At 41.5% G+C, this 19,503-nt stretch overlaps 1 protein-coding gene across 2 annotated transcripts in view; it reads right to left on the bottom strand.

The window, feature by feature from the left end:
- VCL (vinculin) overlaps positions 1 to 19,503 on the bottom strand; it is a 128,801-nt gene that overhangs the window by 20,716 nt on the left and 88,582 nt on the right. For both annotated transcript variants that reach the window (XM_055275680.2, XM_055275679.2), the window contains exons 7-13: positions 17,011 to 17,101; positions 16,037 to 16,184; positions 9,934 to 10,087; positions 9,062 to 9,237; positions 4,866 to 5,056; positions 3,468 to 3,667; positions 1,992 to 2,120 (exon numbers count right to left, since the gene is read on the bottom strand). In XM_055275680.2, the coding sequence (XP_055131655.1) occupies positions 1,992 to 2,120; positions 3,468 to 3,667; positions 4,866 to 5,056; positions 9,062 to 9,237; positions 9,934 to 10,087; positions 16,037 to 16,184; positions 17,011 to 17,101 (1,089 nt within the window). The remainder of the gene's footprint in view (positions 1 to 1,991; positions 2,121 to 3,467; positions 3,668 to 4,865; positions 5,057 to 9,061; positions 9,238 to 9,933; positions 10,088 to 16,036; positions 16,185 to 17,010; positions 17,102 to 19,503) is intronic.

A 19,503-nucleotide genomic window follows, 5' to 3' on the forward strand; every position in this document is an offset into this window, starting at 1 on the left:
AGAGAGACTGTGCAGGAAACCACAAGCAACTAGGTATAGCTACGGCCAGAAATGAGAGGGAGGGGTTTGTAGGAAACAGGTATCGGAAGTGTCAGAGCTAGATCACAGAGCTCTGGCCTTATCCTCTGTGAAAGGACAGGCCCCACTGAAGGGTTTAAGCAGGAGAATGTAAGAGTCAGGTTGTATTTTTATTTGATTGATGGCCTAGTGAAAGAGTCAAAGAAGACCAGTTAGAGCGATGCAGTCATAGCTCTAGGGGGACTAGGGGACTAGGAAAATAATTAGAGCTATGGCAATATGAACAGAAAATGGATGTGAGATTAAATGAGCGTGGCTTAGTTGTTTATTTGTATGAACGGGTGCGGGGAAGGGAAAAGTCAATGACAACTCACAAATTTCTGAGAGAGAACAGAAGGACAACATATGCTGAGGTAACTAGGAAGGCTGTAGGTGGAGAGGCCCACCTAGATGTATCTACTAGTCTGAAAGAGAAGTCTGGAATGAAAAAAATAGCAAATCATCTCAGCCTAAGGGAACAATCAGCTGAACTGCCTAGTAACTCAGGTTACAGAAAGAAAACTGGGGTAATCAGCACATAACAACAAAAACCTCCACCTACCAGTTCTACACCGTCTTGGGTACCTGACCCAAAACCTTTCTCGTTCGCTGCCAATACTACAAAGGCTAGAAAACGAAATACTTGCTTTCCTAAACTCCTTTGCAGCTAGGGTGGCCATGAGACAGAGTTCAAGCCAATGAGGCATAGCAAAGCTCTCCTGGACAATTTCTAGGAAAGCCTCTATTTTCACTCATTCAGCACCAACAATGTGGCAGGCACTGTTCCAAGAAGGAGGAATAAGGCAATGACAGAATAAAGTCCCTCCCTGCATGGATCTTTCATGGTAGTGGGAGGGAGACAGACAAACCAAAAATGAAAAATGGGTAAATACATTAAATGTTGATAAATGCTAAGTTAAAAAGTAGGATATGGAGATGAAGAAATCCATGGGGATAGTAGTTGGGGTGGAGTTGTTATCTTAGTGGTCACCCAAAAGTGACATTTCAATAGAAAGCTGAAGAAAGACGGTAACTAATAGATAGAGTTATCTGGAGAAGACTGGAACAAACGAGTGCAAAGGCCCCAAGATTAGAACATATAAACACATACTAGGAATACAATTCAAGGAGGTACATACAGATGTACCATGAGGGGGAAGAGTGGTACCACACGAGAGCAAAGAAATGGATGGGGACCAGATCCAGTGGTGTGCTGAAGCCACTTGTACCGACTCATGCCGGCTCACAGGAGCCAAACATGTCCATCTCTTCCCAACTCAGGTTTCAGTGACTTCTTGTTGAAACAGCCACCATGGGAGTATTTACATAATGGAAATCAACAAACATTACAAATCAAGGTTTTTTGTTTTCCTGGAGAGTTGGCTTACCAGCACATCACTGGCAATTCTCTTCATTGTTAGCACTCTGGTTTTACTCTGGGATAGCGGGGAGTCATTAGAAGGGTCTGAGTATAAGAATGACATCAATTGATTTAAAAAGATCATCCTGACTCGAAAAGGCAGTTGTGACTGGAGTACCCCTATTCTTCATTTCTTCCTGCCTTTAACATGATGCCATCCCACACCTTGAGAAAATGACCTAGAAAATCATAGAAATGCCAGCTTTCATGATATTTAGCTGCTGAACCAATGCCAAAGCCACCTACTTCCATGTTTCTTGGTTTGTGATGAAAACAAACCCGGTTGTTTTCATCCCTGATGGTCAGGTCTTCTATTGCTTGCAACTAAAGATATTCCTCACTGATATACATGGAGACTAAAAGTAGAGGTGGTAGGGCTTTCCCTGTTCTGGTCTTCCACCCTTCATCTACAGTTTCCCAACCACTAATCCTGATGTCCACTGTAATCACATTTCACCTTTACATATACCTATAGCACAGGCCGACAGAAAAATGGAAGACCTCAGATACCCACCTCTTCCCTGTTAGGCGCATCAGGAGGCGCTGTGGCTGCCACTGCCAACAGCTTGATGGGAGTTGTGGTATCGCTGAAAACATCTGACACTTCCTGAGTCATGGCCTCCTGCATCCGAGCTTTTAGATCCTTAAAAACATTGTTTACATACGAAAATGTCCAGATATATCCTCAAAGCGTATCTACCAATGCCATTACTTCACTGACATTCATTCATCTATTCAGTCTTTCATTCAATAAATATTTATTTGTTAACTGTGTACAAAGCACTGAGCTAGCACAGAACAGGTATAATTTATGAATCCTGCCCTGTAAGACATTAGTGGTGTAGTAGAAATAAGACATGACCCACATGTCCCTAGAGATTGTTCCACTCAATCAAGGAACCCTACTTCCTTTCTTGGTGGCCTCCATGAAATGATACTGAGAATCATGAGGTTGAGCCCAAAGAAGGCCCAGAGATGGGCTAGAGTTCCACACCACTGCCGGTTAATGATCACAGTAACTGTAAGGATTGTCTGGTGGATGTAGTGCCAAATTTCTGAGCAATTTATTGTCTTAAGAGGAAAGAAATCAAGAATGGGAATTTTTTAATCCAGGTTCTTTCAATTAAGTTTTCTAGAAAAACAATAACAAATATCTGTATCAATTTCTCAACATGGGTCTAAATAAGAGCATTCTTAGAAGCCATGAACAAGCTCTTTTTCATAGTCATCACATTTAATCCAATTTAAGTTTTCTGGATTTATACAAAGAAGTCTCCATCACCCTCATTGTTTCACAAGGTGGGCGGCATAAACTAGCTAGTGATACCTGAGATAATTTTAGGTGTTACATGGGCAAATGTTTTTACTTTAATAATTATGTGTTTCTTTTAAAGGATAATAGAAAAAATACAACTAGCTTATCAAACCCAAGATTTCAGGATTATTACAAAGTTTTCTTTCACTTATTTATTTATTTATTAATTTGAAACGGAGTCTTGCCCTGTCACCCAGGCTGGAGTGCAGTGACGTGATCTTCAACCTCTGCCTCCCAGGTTCAGGTGATTCTCCCACCTCAGCCTCCCAAGTAGCTGGGATTACAGGCATGTACCACCATGCCCAGCCCACAGAGTTTTCTCTTAAATAAACTTAAGTTTTAAAAAGAAGTCCATTAAAAAAAAAAAAAAAAAAGAAGAAGTCCATTTTAAGAAAAATATTGGCTAAATAAAAGTACAGATGATATGTGGATAGAGCAAAAATCATGAAAGGGCTCTTGACTGAGTGGAATTTGGAAAGCACAAATTTAGTTGCTACTATATACCAGCAAGCTTTTTCCTAATAAGCTCTAGATTTCCTTATAACTTTGGTCACACTCTTTTCATTTTCCCTAGACCCCAGAAATTATGTATTTTTCAAAACTCTCTCTTCCTTCCCTCGTCTTTCAATAATAGGAAGCATAAAAAGTAAAATGATACGTGCTCCTGACTTCTACCTTTAAGGAGTCTTGGAGCTGAGATGCAAGTGCTCGCGCCTGAGGACTCTCCCCTTCGCCTCTGGCAGCCAGGTCAGCCAGCTGGGCTGTCAGCTGGTCCACTCGGTCACACTTGGCGAGAAGATCTTGCCGATAAGGCCCCATCATAACATTAGCCAGGCGATGCCCTTCGGCCACAAGCCCCCGGATGGCAGCCTGACCTGGACCAAGAGAGAAACAATGAAACTTACAAGACCCAGAGGAGACAATTGCAATGCCATTCTGTGGTGTAGTGTGGTGTAGCGTCTTGCTCTATCACCCAAGCTGGAGTGCAGTGGCACAACAACAGCTCACTGCAGGCTTGACCTCCCGGCTCAAGTAATCTCTCCCACCACAGCCTCTCGAGTAGCTGGAACTACAAGTGTGCACCACCATACCTGGCTAATTGGTTTTTTTAGAGAGACAGGGTCTCACTATGTTGCCCAGGCTGGTCTCAAATCCCTGAGCTCAGGCGATCCACCCGCCTCGGCCTCCCAAAGTGCTGGGATTACAGGGGTGAGCCACCACACCCAGCCAGTTCTTTCTATTTAACACTTTATTTTTATTTCACTATCTTTTAAAATCATGATCTAAAATCTACATAATATTTTATCATATTAACAATAATTATTTCACAAGTCAGTTATTATTAAACATTTATGCTGTATACATATATTCCTGTATGCAACTTCTTAGAAAGATCTCTAATTATTTCTCAGAAAAAAACCCTTAATTTCCTGAGTCAATGGGTATGAACTTTGTTTAAAGCTCTTGACATTTAATACCAAATTTAGAAAGTTTGTACTAATTTATTTCTCCAGTAAATTATACATGTGCCCAATTCTCCAACTCCTCACAACACTGGGTATAACTAACTTAGAATTTTGTTTTTTGTTTTGTTTTGTTTTTAAAGAGACGTGGTCTCTGTCACTGAGGTTAGAATGCAGTGGTGTGATCATAGCTCACTACAGCCTGGAACTCCTGGTCTCAAGCAATCCTCCCACCTCAGCCTCCCAAGTAGCTGGAAAGGTGTGACTACAGGTGAGCATCACTATGTCCAGCCAATTCTTTACTCTTTTATTTTTGTACAGAGAGGGTCTTGCTATGTTGCTTGGCTGGTCTCAAACTCCTGGGTGCAAGTGATCCTCCCACCTTACCCTCCCAAAGCACTGGGATTACAAACATGAGCCACCATGCCTGGCCCGCTTCTTGATTACATCACAGGAATTTTACTGGCTGCATTTGGAAATGGAATCACAGTTACTTACCAGCAGCTAAAGAACCCTTACCTAATTACAGATGTTACAGGACCTTTATCAACAACTTGCTTATTTGCACTGAGACCAATTTAATGAGGGTTTAGTGCACTGCTGCCCTTACCGACTCCACGGTCATCCACTGTGGGATTATCAATCCACCGCTGTGCTTGCTCAATCTTGCCCTCAAGGTGTACAGCTGCTTTGGCGGGTCTGCTGTTGGCCACAGCCCGGTTGGTTTTGGTCTGCAGGTTCTGAAGGGCCGTGGCCACCTGTTTGGCCAAGGCTCGAGCCTCTGGAGAATCTCCTTTCCCCCTACAGAGAAAAAGACAGCCATCCTGTCACACATAAACACTATTTACATTGAGATCACATAGCTGCTAATGACAAATGCTAATAGGATGACAAATTGCTCCTGATTACTATTAATTTGGTTTGAAAGGAGTGGTTTATTTATTTGGCCCTTACATAAGAAATTAATAATTTACATTCAGATTATTTTGTCCTAGTTAAGACATTAAATATGAGTTTGCATCAATAAAGCTCAAATCAATCATTTGGTTAGCTGAGCTCAATCAATCATCACTAGGTTAGCTGCACCCTCTGCCTGCCACCTCCAAAAACACTAGTTTCCTCTGGAACTGGGTGGGCCCAGGCAGCCATGTTTGTTGTAGGAGCAGCTGAAGTAGTTATAGTTGAACTAGTAGTAGTACTATCTTTTGAGTCCTAATTCTGCCAGGTACTGTTGCAAGCAATTTTTTGTTGTTGTTTGTTTTTTGTTTTGAGAGGGGTTTTGCTCCATCACCCCGCCTGGAATGCAGTGGTGAGATCATGGCTCACAGCAGGCTTGACCTCCCAGGGCTCACTGCAGCAATCCTCCTGCCTCAGCCTTCCAGGTAGCTGGGACTACAGGCATGCACCACCACACCTGGCTAATTTAAAAAAATATATTTTGGAGAGATAGGAAACATTCTCCCGATGTTTCCCAAGCTGGTCCTTAACTCCTGGGCTTAAGTGATCCTACCACCTGGGCCTCCCAAAGTCCTGTGCTGGGATTACAGGCATGACCTACCACACCCGGCCATAGGCAGTTGTCTTATATTATTTAATCCTTACAACAACCCTATGATGTAAATAACAGTATTATCCTCATTATTAAAGAAACAAAATGGAGGTATGAGGTGGGATAACTTGCCCAATGTCCTATTATTTACTTTGATAGAGTCAGGATTCAAACCCAGCACTGTGACTTCAGGGTCGCCACTCTCTTTTTGTTTTGTTTTGAGATGGAGTCTCACTATGTTGCCCAGGCTGGAGTGCAGTGGCACGATCTCGGCTCACTGCAACCTCTGCCTCTCGGGTTCAAGCCATTCTTTTGTCTCAGCCTCCTGAGTATTATAGGTGCCCACCACCACACCCAGCTAATTTCTCTATTTTTAATAGAAACGGGTTTTCACCATGTTGACTGGGCTGGGCTTGAACTCCTGACCTCGGGTGATCTGCCCACGTCAGCCTCCCAAAGTGCTAGGATTACAGGCATGAGCCACCGTGCCCAGCCTTCATTCATAAACTACTATACATTTGGTATCACATAATCCCCAGTCCTTTCCATAACTGATTAAACTGGGTGGTTATCTACCTCAAGGACAACATACCCACAGTCAGGCAGGGCACTCAATTAGATTCTGGGGGTTCTCAAAGTCCAGTGTGGATAAAAGTCACTGGAAATCTTATTTTTAAATACCATCAAAAGAGATTCCAATTAAGTATGTCTGGGGTGGGGTCAAGGGGCCTGCATTTTTAACGACCTTCTCAGATGATTCTTAGGCAGGTAATCCTGGGTCCATACTTCAAAAACACTTCATAGTCAACCAGTGATGAGATCTGGTGCTGGAAAGTGATTAAGCCTGGGCCACAGTAGCTCACAGCCGGAGACAAAACCCCCAGATAAATAAACTAAGTCAACACACAGGGTGAAACAGACACAGAGGATCCCACACAGCGACTAAGAGGTGGAGGGAGGGGCTTCCAGTTACCCAAAATCTGGCCACGTTCAAGCTATTAGGTTTGATGAGGTGCCTCTATTTTCAATAATCCTCTACTTTTTACTTGACCAGGTCCTTCCAACCAAAGAACCTCAACCAAGTATCAACATAGAAATAAAAAGACAACCACAATTATATCACAAAGAAAAAAACTGCCCCCAAAACCTCACTCCAAAGACTTCAAATTCTAACCATTATAAAAATACAAAGAATCTGACTCATTTTCCGTCTCAGGTCCTCTCAGCCATAGAAAGGTAACTTTCAGGCTAACTTTATCTGTCTCATCTGTAAAAATAAAAATAATAGGCTAGGTGTGGTGGCTCACGCCTGTAATCCCAGGACTTGGGAGGCTGAGGCGGGTGGATCACGAGGTCAAGAGATCGAGACCATCCTGGACAACATGGTGAAACCCCATCTCTACCAAAAATACAAAAATTTAGCTGGGCGTGGTGGTGCGCGCCTGTAGTCCCAGCTACTCGGGAGGCTGAGGCTGGAGAATCACTTGAACTTGGCAAGCGGAGGACTCAGTGAGCCAAGATTGCACCACTGCACTCCAGCCTGGTAACAGAGCGAGATGCCGTCTCAAAAATAAATAAAATACATAAATAAAAATAATAGCCCATCCGCCAGAACAGCTAATTTAGATACTCTATCTCTCTTTTTTTTTTTTTTTTTTTTCCTGAGACAGAGTCTCACTCTGTCACCTAGGCTGGAGTGCAGTGGCACAATCCTAGCTCAATGCAACCTCCACTTCCTGGGTTCAAGCTATTCTCTTGCCTCAGCCTCTGAGTAGCTGGGATTACAGGCACCCACCACCAGGCCTGGCTGATTTTTGTATTTTTTTAGTAGAGACAGGGTTTCACCATGTTGGCCAGGCTGGCAGGCTGGTCTTGAACTCCTGACCTCAAGTGATCCGCACACCCTCAGCCTCCCCAAGTGTTGGGATTACAGGCCTGAGCTACCATGCCCAGCTTAGATACTCTCTTAAGAGTTCCTTTATGATTCTAAATTTTTATAACATTCTCCTTTATAAAGTTGAACAAAGAGGGTCTTTAACATCATTCTGATCGTAGCTACTCCTGGCAAGAGGTTACATAGATGTATGTTTATGTGTGTGCTATAGTATTAAGTAATGATGGCATGAATGACCACACATGAAGGTCTGCTGTTAGCACCATTACCATTCATTACCTCTTCATCATTAAGAAACATTAAAGAGTACCTAGTATGTATATGGACTTACATTAGGTCCTAAGAGTATAGAGAGCAACTTTTACATTTGACATTAAACCCTTCCTTAGTGTTATTTTAGCATGTGCTGCAGGGGTTTTTTTCTTAGGAGTGAAAAATACCTATTGAAAGAAGAAAGCAGTTAGGTGCAGTGGCTCACGCCTGTAATCCCAATACTTTGGAAAGCTGAAGTGGGAGGATAGCTTGAGCCCTTGAGTTTGAGACCAGTCCTGACAACATAGCGACACCCCGTCTCTACAAAAAATAAAAAAATTAGCCAGGCATGCTGGCATGTGCCTGTAGTCCCAGCTACTCCGGAGGCTGAGGTGGAAGGATGGCTTGAGCCTGGGAGTTCAAAGCTGCAGTGAGGCACAGTCATGTCGCTGCACTCCAGCGTGGGTGGTAGACTGAGACCCTATTTCAAAAAAAAAAAAAATTAAAAATTAAAAAAAAAGAGGAAATACCCCTTTTCCATATCATCAAAGTAGGTGCCATGAGAGCCTTTAAGAGAGGAGGCTGTGGGGAGGCTGTTGTTACAAGAAAAATCATCCAGGAAATGTAATTTAAGTATCTCCTATACTTGCTACTTACAAAATATCATTGCTGGGTAAGGAGGAAAGTACATTCTTATGCTTCTTCCCTTCCATATACACATAGGAGTCTTTTCATAGCTAGCCACAAAAATTATTTTCCTCTTATGTGTGGGAAACAGATAGGTCATAAACATGATGTATCAAAGAAAGCCCTAGTTTAGAAATTTAAAAAGCATCTCAAAAAAGGAGTTCTTAGCATCCTAAATTTATCAATTTATAACTATGTGACCAGCAATAAATCATTAAACCTCAGTTAGATCACTGATACAACAAATTAACATCTGACCTAGAATTAATGAGAATATAGTGGAAGAGCAGCATAAGTGCATTTAACCTAGGGGAATTGAAATATGTATGTTCTTGGGGAAGAAAGAAAGATAGGGAGAGGGAAGGGAGAGAGAAAGGGAGAGAAGAAAAGATATGAAAAGGCAATGTAAGGGTTAAATACATACTGTCTTCGTAGATCTGCTAATTTAGAAGTCAGAGCAGATATTTCCCCAAGGGAACGTAGAATGTCATCTCTTTCTTTAGGATCATCACATAATTCTGCTATTTTCCGAGCTTCAGCCAAAGCACCTCGAATCTGCTCTTCTCCTTCCGGTCCACCATTTGGATCTGCAAGCCAGTTCTACACACAGAAACGGAGAAGCAGCACACTGTGATCTACTCACACACGCCATTCTACTAAACTTAACAAGGCCAGAAGAAGGATTTCAAAAGTAATACACCAGTAATCATTTTTATAATTCTGATCTTTTTTTTATCGTACAGAGGTTCTTAGATTTATCTAACATGAACTCAATCTCTCATCTTTTTAAAATCAAATTTTTTACGCCAATTAGCATAAAATATTTTCCCAAGCTTTATCTCATCTCTGAATTAACCACACCTTATTAGTTCCTCAGTTCCTCAAACATGTATTTTTGTGAAATGCTTGAAAATCATTTTACAGTAGAGCAGTATCGGAAAACTTTAACCCCTAAACATTACAATGACCCAAGAGTTGTGAATTCTAGGACAAGGAATAGTTTCAATGTACTGCAATCTATATCAGCAACTAGGATTCCCTTAGTACTCTGAGAGCTTACTTTTACCTAACTGAAGTGCTGTAAATTAAGATCTTTATTTCAAAATATAGATAAACATTTGTCTAAACCTGTGATGGTAAAGGAGGTGTTAACATTGGTAAGTGCTGGAAGTCACTCATCACTTAGAAACCATTATCCAACCACAGTAAATGATAAGAGACAGAGAAGAAAGGATATTTATGATTTAGGATATTTATGAAACATTTCCCACCCCTCCTGAAAATCACCATCAGTACCTGAGCAGCATCAATCTTCTTTGCAATGCTCTGCTTTGAGTTGGTCATGGCTTCCAGCTTGCGAGCTGCATTTTCCACTTTTGCTGTGAGCACATCCAGACCCTGAGATACCTGCTGAGCTTTCTGCATGGCCACCGGTGAGGATCCTTGTCCTCTGCTCAAAACAGACACATGCTGTGATTGTACACCCTCAAATAATGACAAAATATTCCCAAATACATTCCCAATAGTACATGTGGTTTTTGTGAACATGCTTGGCTTTTTCCTTTTCCCCAGTAAATCTGGGACAGCACAAGAAAACAGACACAAACAAAGCAAGACGCCCAAATCACGTACTTTTTCTTTTAAAAATGCACATTAGGCTGGGCGCGGTGGCTCACGCTTGTAATCCCAGCACTTTGGGAGGCCAAGGCGGGTGGATCACGAGGTCAGGAGATCGAGACCACAGTGAAACCCCGTCTCTACTAAAAATACAAAAAATTAGCCGGGCGTGGTGGCGGGCGCCTGTAGTCCCAGCTACTTGGAGAGGCTGAGGCAGGAGAATGGCGTGAACCCGGGAGGCAGAGCTTGCAGTGAGCCGAGATTGCGCCACTGCACTCCAGCCTGGGTGACAGAGCGAGACTCCATCTCAAAAAAATAAATAAACAAAAAAATAAAAATGCACATTAGCTTCACGGAACTGCATAACCACTTTGAAGACCAGACCAGCAAATTTTGATAATTATTCTCCTCTTGGTAGTGATTACATAATCAAATCTAAACTTCAGTGGGAAAATGTGCTGGTGATCTTATTGCTAGGGAGGGCTTTGTTACCATAGTAATGTGTGCTTCTGAAATAAATAGTCCATTAAATTGTCTTCTTATGGGCAAGTATACATTGAAAATGTTTCAGGAGGCAGCATGCATAGTGTTAATGAAAGTGTACCAGACTGGGAACAAGCAGATCTGTGTTCAAATCTTGACTCTTGGTACCTGTGGAACCTTGTTTATGATGTTTAACCTCCCTGGGTTTCTATTTTCTAACTTATATAGTGAAGGTAACATATAATGAAGGTAGGTAATACATTTTCCCCACTTATCTTATGGAGTGGCTTCAAGCATCAAAATAATATACTTGAAAACACTGGCAATAAAAATCTACCATTATTACTGAATTATCATGATTTTTATAATGAACCTAATGATAATCTTAAATGCCTACCTTCCTCCTAGGCAATCTATAAATATATAAATAATCGAAACTAGCTAATACTGAGCACATGGTGATAGGAAACGACTGTTTCCCATCAAGTTCCTAAAGAACTGATTTCACTATTTTCCTCTCTCAGAAATGATATGCTATTACTACCAAAAATGATATGAGTTCATGGAAACTTGTTTCTCTATTTACTTTCCCTATTTACTTGTTTTCCTTATTTACTTTCCAAGTCACAAAGTATTATTTGCCCTCATTTTACAATCCAGATTGTTTTAATCCAAGCAGCCTGGTAAACTTAGTGATAGGGGCAGTAACTTTACCATTTGGTAGAATGGCATGGCTGATTATCCTAATCAGAACTTCTATTTTTAGGATAAACTCCAAAATACCTTTGCTTCCCTTCATAATAGTATTGATCTGTCATTCATCTATCTAGCCTCTGTGGGTTTTTTTATTTTTTTTGAGACGGAGTCTCACTGTTGTCCAGGCTGGAATGAAGTGGCGCGATCTTGGGAGGCAGTGGTTGCAATGAGCCAAAATTATCCTACCTCAGCCTCTCAAGTAGTTCAAGCAATTCTCCTGCCTCGGCCTCCCGAGTAGCTGAGATTACAGGCATGTGCCACCATGCCTGGCTAATTTTTGTATTTTTAGTAGAGACGGGGGTTTCACAATGTTGGCCAGGCTGGTCTTGAACTTCTGACCTCAAGAGATCCACCAGCCTCACCCTCCCAAAGCGCTGGGATTACAGGTGTGAGCCACCATGCCCAGCCTATCTAGCCTCTTTTTAAAATTCTTCTGTTTTTCATCTATACCAAAACTTGAGGTAATGAATTCATTCATTTATTGCCGGGTATATAAAAGGTATATATACACTTTTTCCTTGAAGTTGAGGCCTCCCTTTTATGTGGCAGAAGAGGGGAAGACTTTTAGGAAACATAGTCTTTAGGATTTAATTTGCTTTTTTTCTTCAAATCTACTACTTCATGATGAGAGATCTTTTTGTTAAAAGAGTCCAACTGTATATTACAAAATAATAACTTCTCTGAGGCTGGAAATTTAGAAATTTTTTTTTTAAAAAAAGAGTCCAACTGTGAAAAAGTAAAACTATTTATGGGCTACACAGTTTTTTCATTCAAAATAGAAAGATTTTATTGAGTCCCATGGAGGTAAAAATATATACTAGCAACCTAGAAACCCTGTGTGACTGAATAGAATATCAAGAAGAAATTGTTAGTGCATTTCAGCCACTAAAATATTAAACAGCTGGGTACACTTAAGAAAGGACTACAGGGAGATAACTTTCTAACCTTTCATCAGGAAAGGATATTGCAGGCTCCACTGTGAAGCAGGCCCATTGTTACTCTTCACTGTTCTAGCCTTTTCTCTTTACAGATTAATGGTGGAACCCCTACAATAACTACCTCATTCTCTTGCTCATACTCATCTTTCTCTAAACACATACAACTGTGTATTTGAGAATTCCAAGTGAAAACTGGCTACCACACTGGGAAAAGGCTGCAGACAAAAGACACAAAAGTGAGAAATCAAAAGAGCCAAGAATCCTATCAAACTGCACTGGCATTTCTCCGAATGAGAACAAAACTTCTTTTTGTCCTTTTTGCAAAGTTCTTGCCATGCTCATGACAGAGGAGACTGCTTCTCAGCAGGAGAAAAGATTCACTGAACTCAATGAGATCACATTTATTCAAGCTATTTCTTTCCCCTTCAACATAGAGACTCAACCTGAAATTCCTGGAGCTTCCAGGCCTGCAGGGAATCCATGAACCTCTAGAAATTATACATAATATTGTATGGGCATGTTTATATGCATCTTTTTAGGTACGGATGAATGTTTTCATCAGATGATAGAAGTGATCTTGGTCCAAAAAAGGTTAAGAACCACGCCTTTAAGATCTGCATTCTTGGCCAGGCGCAGTGGCTCACACCCGTAATCCCAGCACTTTGGGAGGCCGCAGCAGGCAGATCACCTGAGGTCAGGAGTTCAAGACCAGCCTGACCAACATGGTGAAACCCCGTCTCTATTAAAATACAAAAATTAGCCAGGCATGGTGGCGCATGCCTGTAATCCCAGGTACTCAAGAGGCTGAGGCAGGAGAATCGCTTGAACCCAAGAGGCAGAAGTTGCAGTGAGCCGAGATCACGCTATTGCACTCCAGCCTGGGCAACAAGAGCAAAACTCCGTCTTAAAAAAATAAAATAAAATAAAATAAATAAGATCTGCATTCTTATGTCTATTGCACTAATATTGGAGACCAGGTATAATGGTGCACTGCATGTAGAGGAGTGTTTCTGAGCCCTGTTTGTATGTAGACCCTGTGTATCCCAATTATCTCATGATGTTTCATGAGTGTCTCATCCTATTCCAAGTTTTCCTAATGTCCATACCATAAAATTCTATAAAAATCTTTTAGAACTTCATTATCACTATGGATAAGTTCATCTGTATGAATTCCAAACAAATTTATATTATATTGAGTTTTCTCCATAGCAAACTATGTTTATTTAGTTTATGGGGAGAAAAGCTCTAAAGGCCAAGGCTTTAGGAGGGTAAAAGGAAGGTAAATAATTATGAATCCAAATAAATAATCATGAAAAGGAAACTCAAAAAAGCCCAGAAATTACCAACTTAGAGGATAACCTAGTTAAATGATTATTTTATGAGGTGAAATAATTCCAATGTTTTCACTCTATGTTTCTTTCTCCCCATCCTTCATAAAATGTCTTTACCCATGCCAGACTTCACCACTGCCCCTTTATTTTTCGTAAGCCTATGGCTAGAAAATTAGAAACTAGATTTGTGTTTCAGTTTCAATTACGGAACAAGTTTCAACTTTATTATTAGGCATTTGTGTATTTTAAAAGTTCAAGCCAGGAGTGGTGGCTCACGCCTTTAATCTCAACACTTTGAGAGGATCACTTGAGGCCAGGAGTTTGAGACCACAAAACATAGCAAGACCTTATCTCTACAAAAACATTAAAAAACTAGCCAAGCATAGTGGCACATGCCTATAGTTCTATCTACTCAGGAGGCTGAAGAAGGAACATTGCTTGAGCCTAGAGTTCAAAGTTACAGTGAACTATGATCATACCGCTGCACTTCAGCCTGGGTGACAGAGCAAGACCATGTCATTAAAAATAAAAAATTTGGCCGGGCGTGGTGGCTCACACCTATAATCCCAGCACTTTGGGAGGCCGAGGCGGGTGGATCACCTGAGGCCGGAAGTTCGAGACCAGCCTGACCAACATGGAGAAACCCCATCTCTACTAAAAATACAAACTTAGCCAGGCATGGTGGCGCATTCCTGTAATCCTAGCTACTCAGGAGGCTGAGGCAGGAGAATCACTTGAACCCAGGAGGCGAAGGTTGCAGTGAGCCGAGATCACGCCATTGCACTCCAGCCTGGGCAACAAGAGTGAAACTCCCACTGGCCGGGCGCAGTGGCTCAAGCCTGTAATCCCAGCACTTTGAGAGGCCGAGGCGGGCGGATCACAAGGTCAGGAGATCGAGACCATCCTGGGTAACACGGTGAAACCCCGTCTCTACTAAAAATACAAAAAATTAGCCGGGCGTGGTGGCGGGCGCCTGTAGTCCCAGCTACTCAGGAGGCTGAGGCAGGAGAATGGCGTGAACCCGGGGGGCAGAGCTTGCAGTGAGCCAAGATCATGCCACTGCACTCCAGCCTGGGGGACAGAGAAAGACTTTGTCTCAAAAAAAAAAAAAAAAAAAAAAAGAAACTCCCATCTCAAAAAAATGAAAAATAAAAAGAAAAATAAAAAATTTGGCAGGTCATGGTGGCTCACGCCTGTAATCCCAGCACTTTTGGAAGCGAAGGCAGGTGGATCACCTGAGAGTTTGAGACCAGCCTGGCCAACATGGTAAAACCCTGTCTCTACTAAAATTACAAAAAATTAGTCAGGTGTGGCAGCACATTCCCGTAATCTCAGCTACTTGGGAGGTTAAGGCAGGAGAATTGCTTGAGCCTGGGAGGCAGGGGTTGCAGTGAGCCGAGATCGCACCACTGCATGCCAGCCTGGGTGACAGAGCGAGACTCCGTCTCAAAATAAATAAATAAATAAATAATTTAAAACATGTTTTACATAAAGTCAGGCCAGGCATGGTGGCTCACACCTGTAATCCCAGCACTTTGGGAGGCCAAGGCAGATGGATCACCTGAGGCCAGGAGTTCAAGACCAACCTGGCCAACCTGGCAAAACCCCATCTCTACTAAAAATACAAAAATTAGCCAGGCATGGCCAGGCACGGTGGCTCACTCCTGTAATCCCAGCACTTTGGGAGGCTGAGGAGGGTGGATCACGAGGTCCGGAGTTCAAGACCAGCCTGGCCAAGATGGTGAAACCCCGTCTGTACTAAAAATACAAAAATTAGCTGGACGTGGTGGCGGGCGACTATAATCCCAGCTACTCGGGAGGCTGAGGCAGAGAACTGCTTGAATCATGGAGTCGGAGGTTGCAGTGACCCAAGATCGCGCCACTGCACTCCAGCCTGGCAACAGAGTGAGACTCCGTCTCAAACAAACAAACAAAAAAAATTAGCCAGGTGTGATGGCGGGCGCCTATAATCCCAGCTACCTGGGAGGCCGAGGCAAGAGAATCTCTTGAACCTGGGAGGTGGAGTGAGCCAAGATCGCACCACCGCACTCCAGTCTGGGTAACAGAGTGAGACTCCGTCTCAAAAAATAATAAATAAATAAATAAAGTCAGCAAAGGGAAAGCTCACCTCCATTTCAAAAGAATTTAGTAGACTATATCTCTGTTATCTACTAGCCAAAGAGATAACTCAAAACTGGCAGAGGCTTGTTTTCTGAATCACCCTGTTAGGAGTGAGTTACCCACTACTGCTCTGTAAGGACAAAGGAACTTTACCTGGCACGGAGGTCAGCCACTTGATCAGTCATCTGCCCTAGCATTTTGCAAGTTCCCAGAATCTCCCTGCGTTCTTTGCCTGCACAGAGTTCACCAACTTTTCCAGCTTCATCTAAGATCTGTCTGATGGCCTGCTCACCAGCATCCCCTAAAATAAAGAGATATTCAATATCTACATTGTTAACACATTCATTATTTAGAGAGGATACTTTACAAGTCATTTCATTCACCAAGGAATGGATGATTTTAAACAAGACGAGGGAATAGAAGGCAACATATCTGATAGCTAACAGCCAAGCAGTGCCCTTAAACCACAGGGTGAGGTTTCAACAACAGACACTGCGAAAAAAGATACTTGGAACCATATCTATTTGGAGATACTAAGTTGCTTGTGGTAAGAATATGGATGATAAAAACAGACTCTAACAATTTAATAGCATTTAGCACCTCCAGCCTACTTTAGGTTTTTCACATTCATTCAAATATTAATCTAAAACAGAATAAATATTAGATTAGAAAATCAATAAAGCCTAGTTCAATAACCTATTTGGGTCTTATCTTTATACAGTCAACTTTCCAATTCTCATTGGCATCATGATTTAATCTGCTTAATTAAGAACTCTGTTGACATAAATGGAAGTCTGCTCAATGGGAACTGGAAGAGAAGAACTTTCATTCAAAATAATTACCTTTTGGATTCAGGGAAGGGGAGAACCAATAATTTTGCAAACAATGCCCAGCTCAGTGTGACTCACTCCTCCGTGATTAGAGGTGATCGAATCTATTCCCTTCATCCTTGTAAGGCCTACTACTTGCTTCAGTTACTCAAAACTATCAGATAATGGGGTATGCCCCATAATGTTACAGTAGTTCTCTCAGATAATGAGATTATGGGAGAATTTCTTTCTTTCTTTCATTTGCTTGGTTTTTAGCTTATCGTTGTATCGATCAGAAAAGCAGAACTAGAGGGTTACCTGGGGAGGCACTAGGGTCACGGAGCCAACCTTTGGCCTGGTTTAGTTTGGAGTCTATGGAGGCCAATGCTCTCTTCATGGCTTCAGTGTCCTTTTGGGAAGAAATCCCACAATTATTTTCTTTGCAAAAGTTGAGATACCATGATACAAAGTAAGACAGAGAAGAAGTTACAGCATTAACATACATAGCTAAGGTAGTCAGTCCTACGAAGGCCTTAAAAATATTGTCACCACACCACAATTCTCATTTCTGTCAAAATGCAGCATCTTGCATGCAAATCTTCAGTTAATTCTACTCTGTTGCTAAACAGAGTGGAATTGGGTTCCCTATTGCTAAAACTACGAAAACTGGTAAAATTGCTCAAGCCAGAATATGTTTAATGTCTTCAGCAGGAAAAAGCCCTGTTGTCACATGCCTCATTATCAGCCTTTCCACTAGTCAACATTCATCTACTGCAGCCTTGCCAAAGCCCTTCCCACTTCAGGGAAGCCTCATTAGTATGTGGTGCCACAAATCACAGTTCTTTTATATCTTGTTTTGAAATGCACACACTGGATGATGTTTCACTATATTCAATTAACCTGAAAAACTTAGAATTACTGGTTGGAAGAAACAATTGAAAATGTTAATCTAGCAATTTAATTTTAATTCTACAAATAAACCCCTCAAAGTAATAAGATTTAGAAGTGTTTTCTGACCTTCCCTGCTATTCCTCCTTCTTAGTTCCCTTACCATCCCTCACCTGGAAGAAGATGCAGGATAGAATAAATGGGTCTCAGCTTATTGTTTACAACCAGGATTCATGAGGACTATCAGGAAACTAGCATAAAATCTCCCAGGATACACCAGGAGAAGCTGAAACAACAGACTAATCACTTTAAATATATATAAGTATTTCAGTAAATTTTTTTAAATACATAAAAACAGAGAACAATGTAACACCAGCCATCTCTTAAGTCTCTATTTAGCATCTTCAAAGACCATCTATCCTCCTTTTTGCTGTAGGAAACTGACTCTTACAGAGTTAAGCCATCAAAGCACAAAGTTAACCTCTAAAATTCTAGGCAATGTCCTAGCTTCCTTCAGTTTCCAATCCTGCACACTTAAAGGTGTTCTTAAAGGTGCTGCACCACTAGTTTTCCACACGGGGGCACCAGGAGCATCCCCACTTCCAATTCAAAAAAGACCCACCACTATCTGGCCCGGCGCGGTGGCTCACGCTTGTAATCCCAGCACTTTGGGAGGCTGAGGCGGACAGATCACGAGGTCAGGAAATCGAGACCACGGTGAAGCCCCGTCTCTACTAAAAAATACAAAAAATTAGCCGGGCGTGGTGGCGGGCGCCTGTAGTCCCAGCTACTCGGAGAGGCTGAGGCAGGAGAATGGCGTGAACCCAAGGGGCGGAGCTTGCAGTGAGCTGAGATTGCGCCACTGCACTCCAGCCCGGGCAACAGAGCGAGACTCCGTCTCAAAAAAAAAAAAAAAAAAAAAGACCCACCACTATCACAAATAAGCATTGGCAGCACCCATAGTTAGGCTCAAGGTCCACAACTGTTCCAAAGCACCCTATTCAAAAGACAGATCTCTCAACTGTCGGAATCCCTCCTTCCCCTTCTAAACAGACACAGATGATTCTCCTGTTGAATCCTTGGCTATCTAAGGCTCTAAATAGCAAATTCTCAGCTATAGCAATGAAAAAGTGAATTAAATTACCGAAAAAAATTGAAAATAAAGTATTTTTATTATCAAGTTATATGTAACCATGGTAGCTGTCAGTAAAAGGCAGAGTCATAAGAGGATCTATTTCAAAATCCACTTGTAATTAGAAGAAGATATGTGGTATTTTTTAAGTGCTTTGATTCTCAAATGGTTTGAATATCAGCAAATCTCTCCTATCGTGTCTTAAATTAATTTGTGCAGAAAACGTTGCTTTCAAAATTAATGCAAAGGTCAACTTTAGCTTAATTCCAAATTAGCAAGGCCTGAATCAATAACTTTTTTAAAAAATCTGAGGCCAGGCAACTCCTAACCTCAGAGAATTGGGTAGTCTTCAGGATCTAACACAAGTTATCTAGGCATAGGTTTTCTTTTAATCACAAACTCTTACTTAGGAAGTATGTGCACATCCTGGAGAATAATTATGTCAATGTAAAAATATTTCACTTAAAACCTGTTAAACCATTTTCCTAACACACTTTTAAGTGAGAAAAGCAATAGGTATTTATTACATTTCAAAAATCTAAATTCAAAGGGAAATGAAGGTCAGAAGTTTTTATGTCTACTCTAACATTAAAGGCTACTAGTTAGGAAACTAAATTCAACTGACGTGCATTGAATTTAATATGCATTCCATGCATGTTAGGTTCTGTTTTAGCTACTTTCCCCGTCCTTACCTCATTGAATCTCAAATTTAAATGTCATTTAAATAATACTACAAATTAAGAAACAGGAACTCACTTCTACAAACCTAATTTGATCTCAGGTTTGTTGAC

The sequence above is a fragment of the Symphalangus syndactylus genome, chromosome 4 (assembly GCF_028878055.3).
Source record: "Symphalangus syndactylus isolate Jambi chromosome 4, NHGRI_mSymSyn1-v2.1_pri, whole genome shotgun sequence".
NCBI lineage: Eukaryota > Metazoa > Chordata > Mammalia > Primates > Hylobatidae > Symphalangus > Symphalangus syndactylus.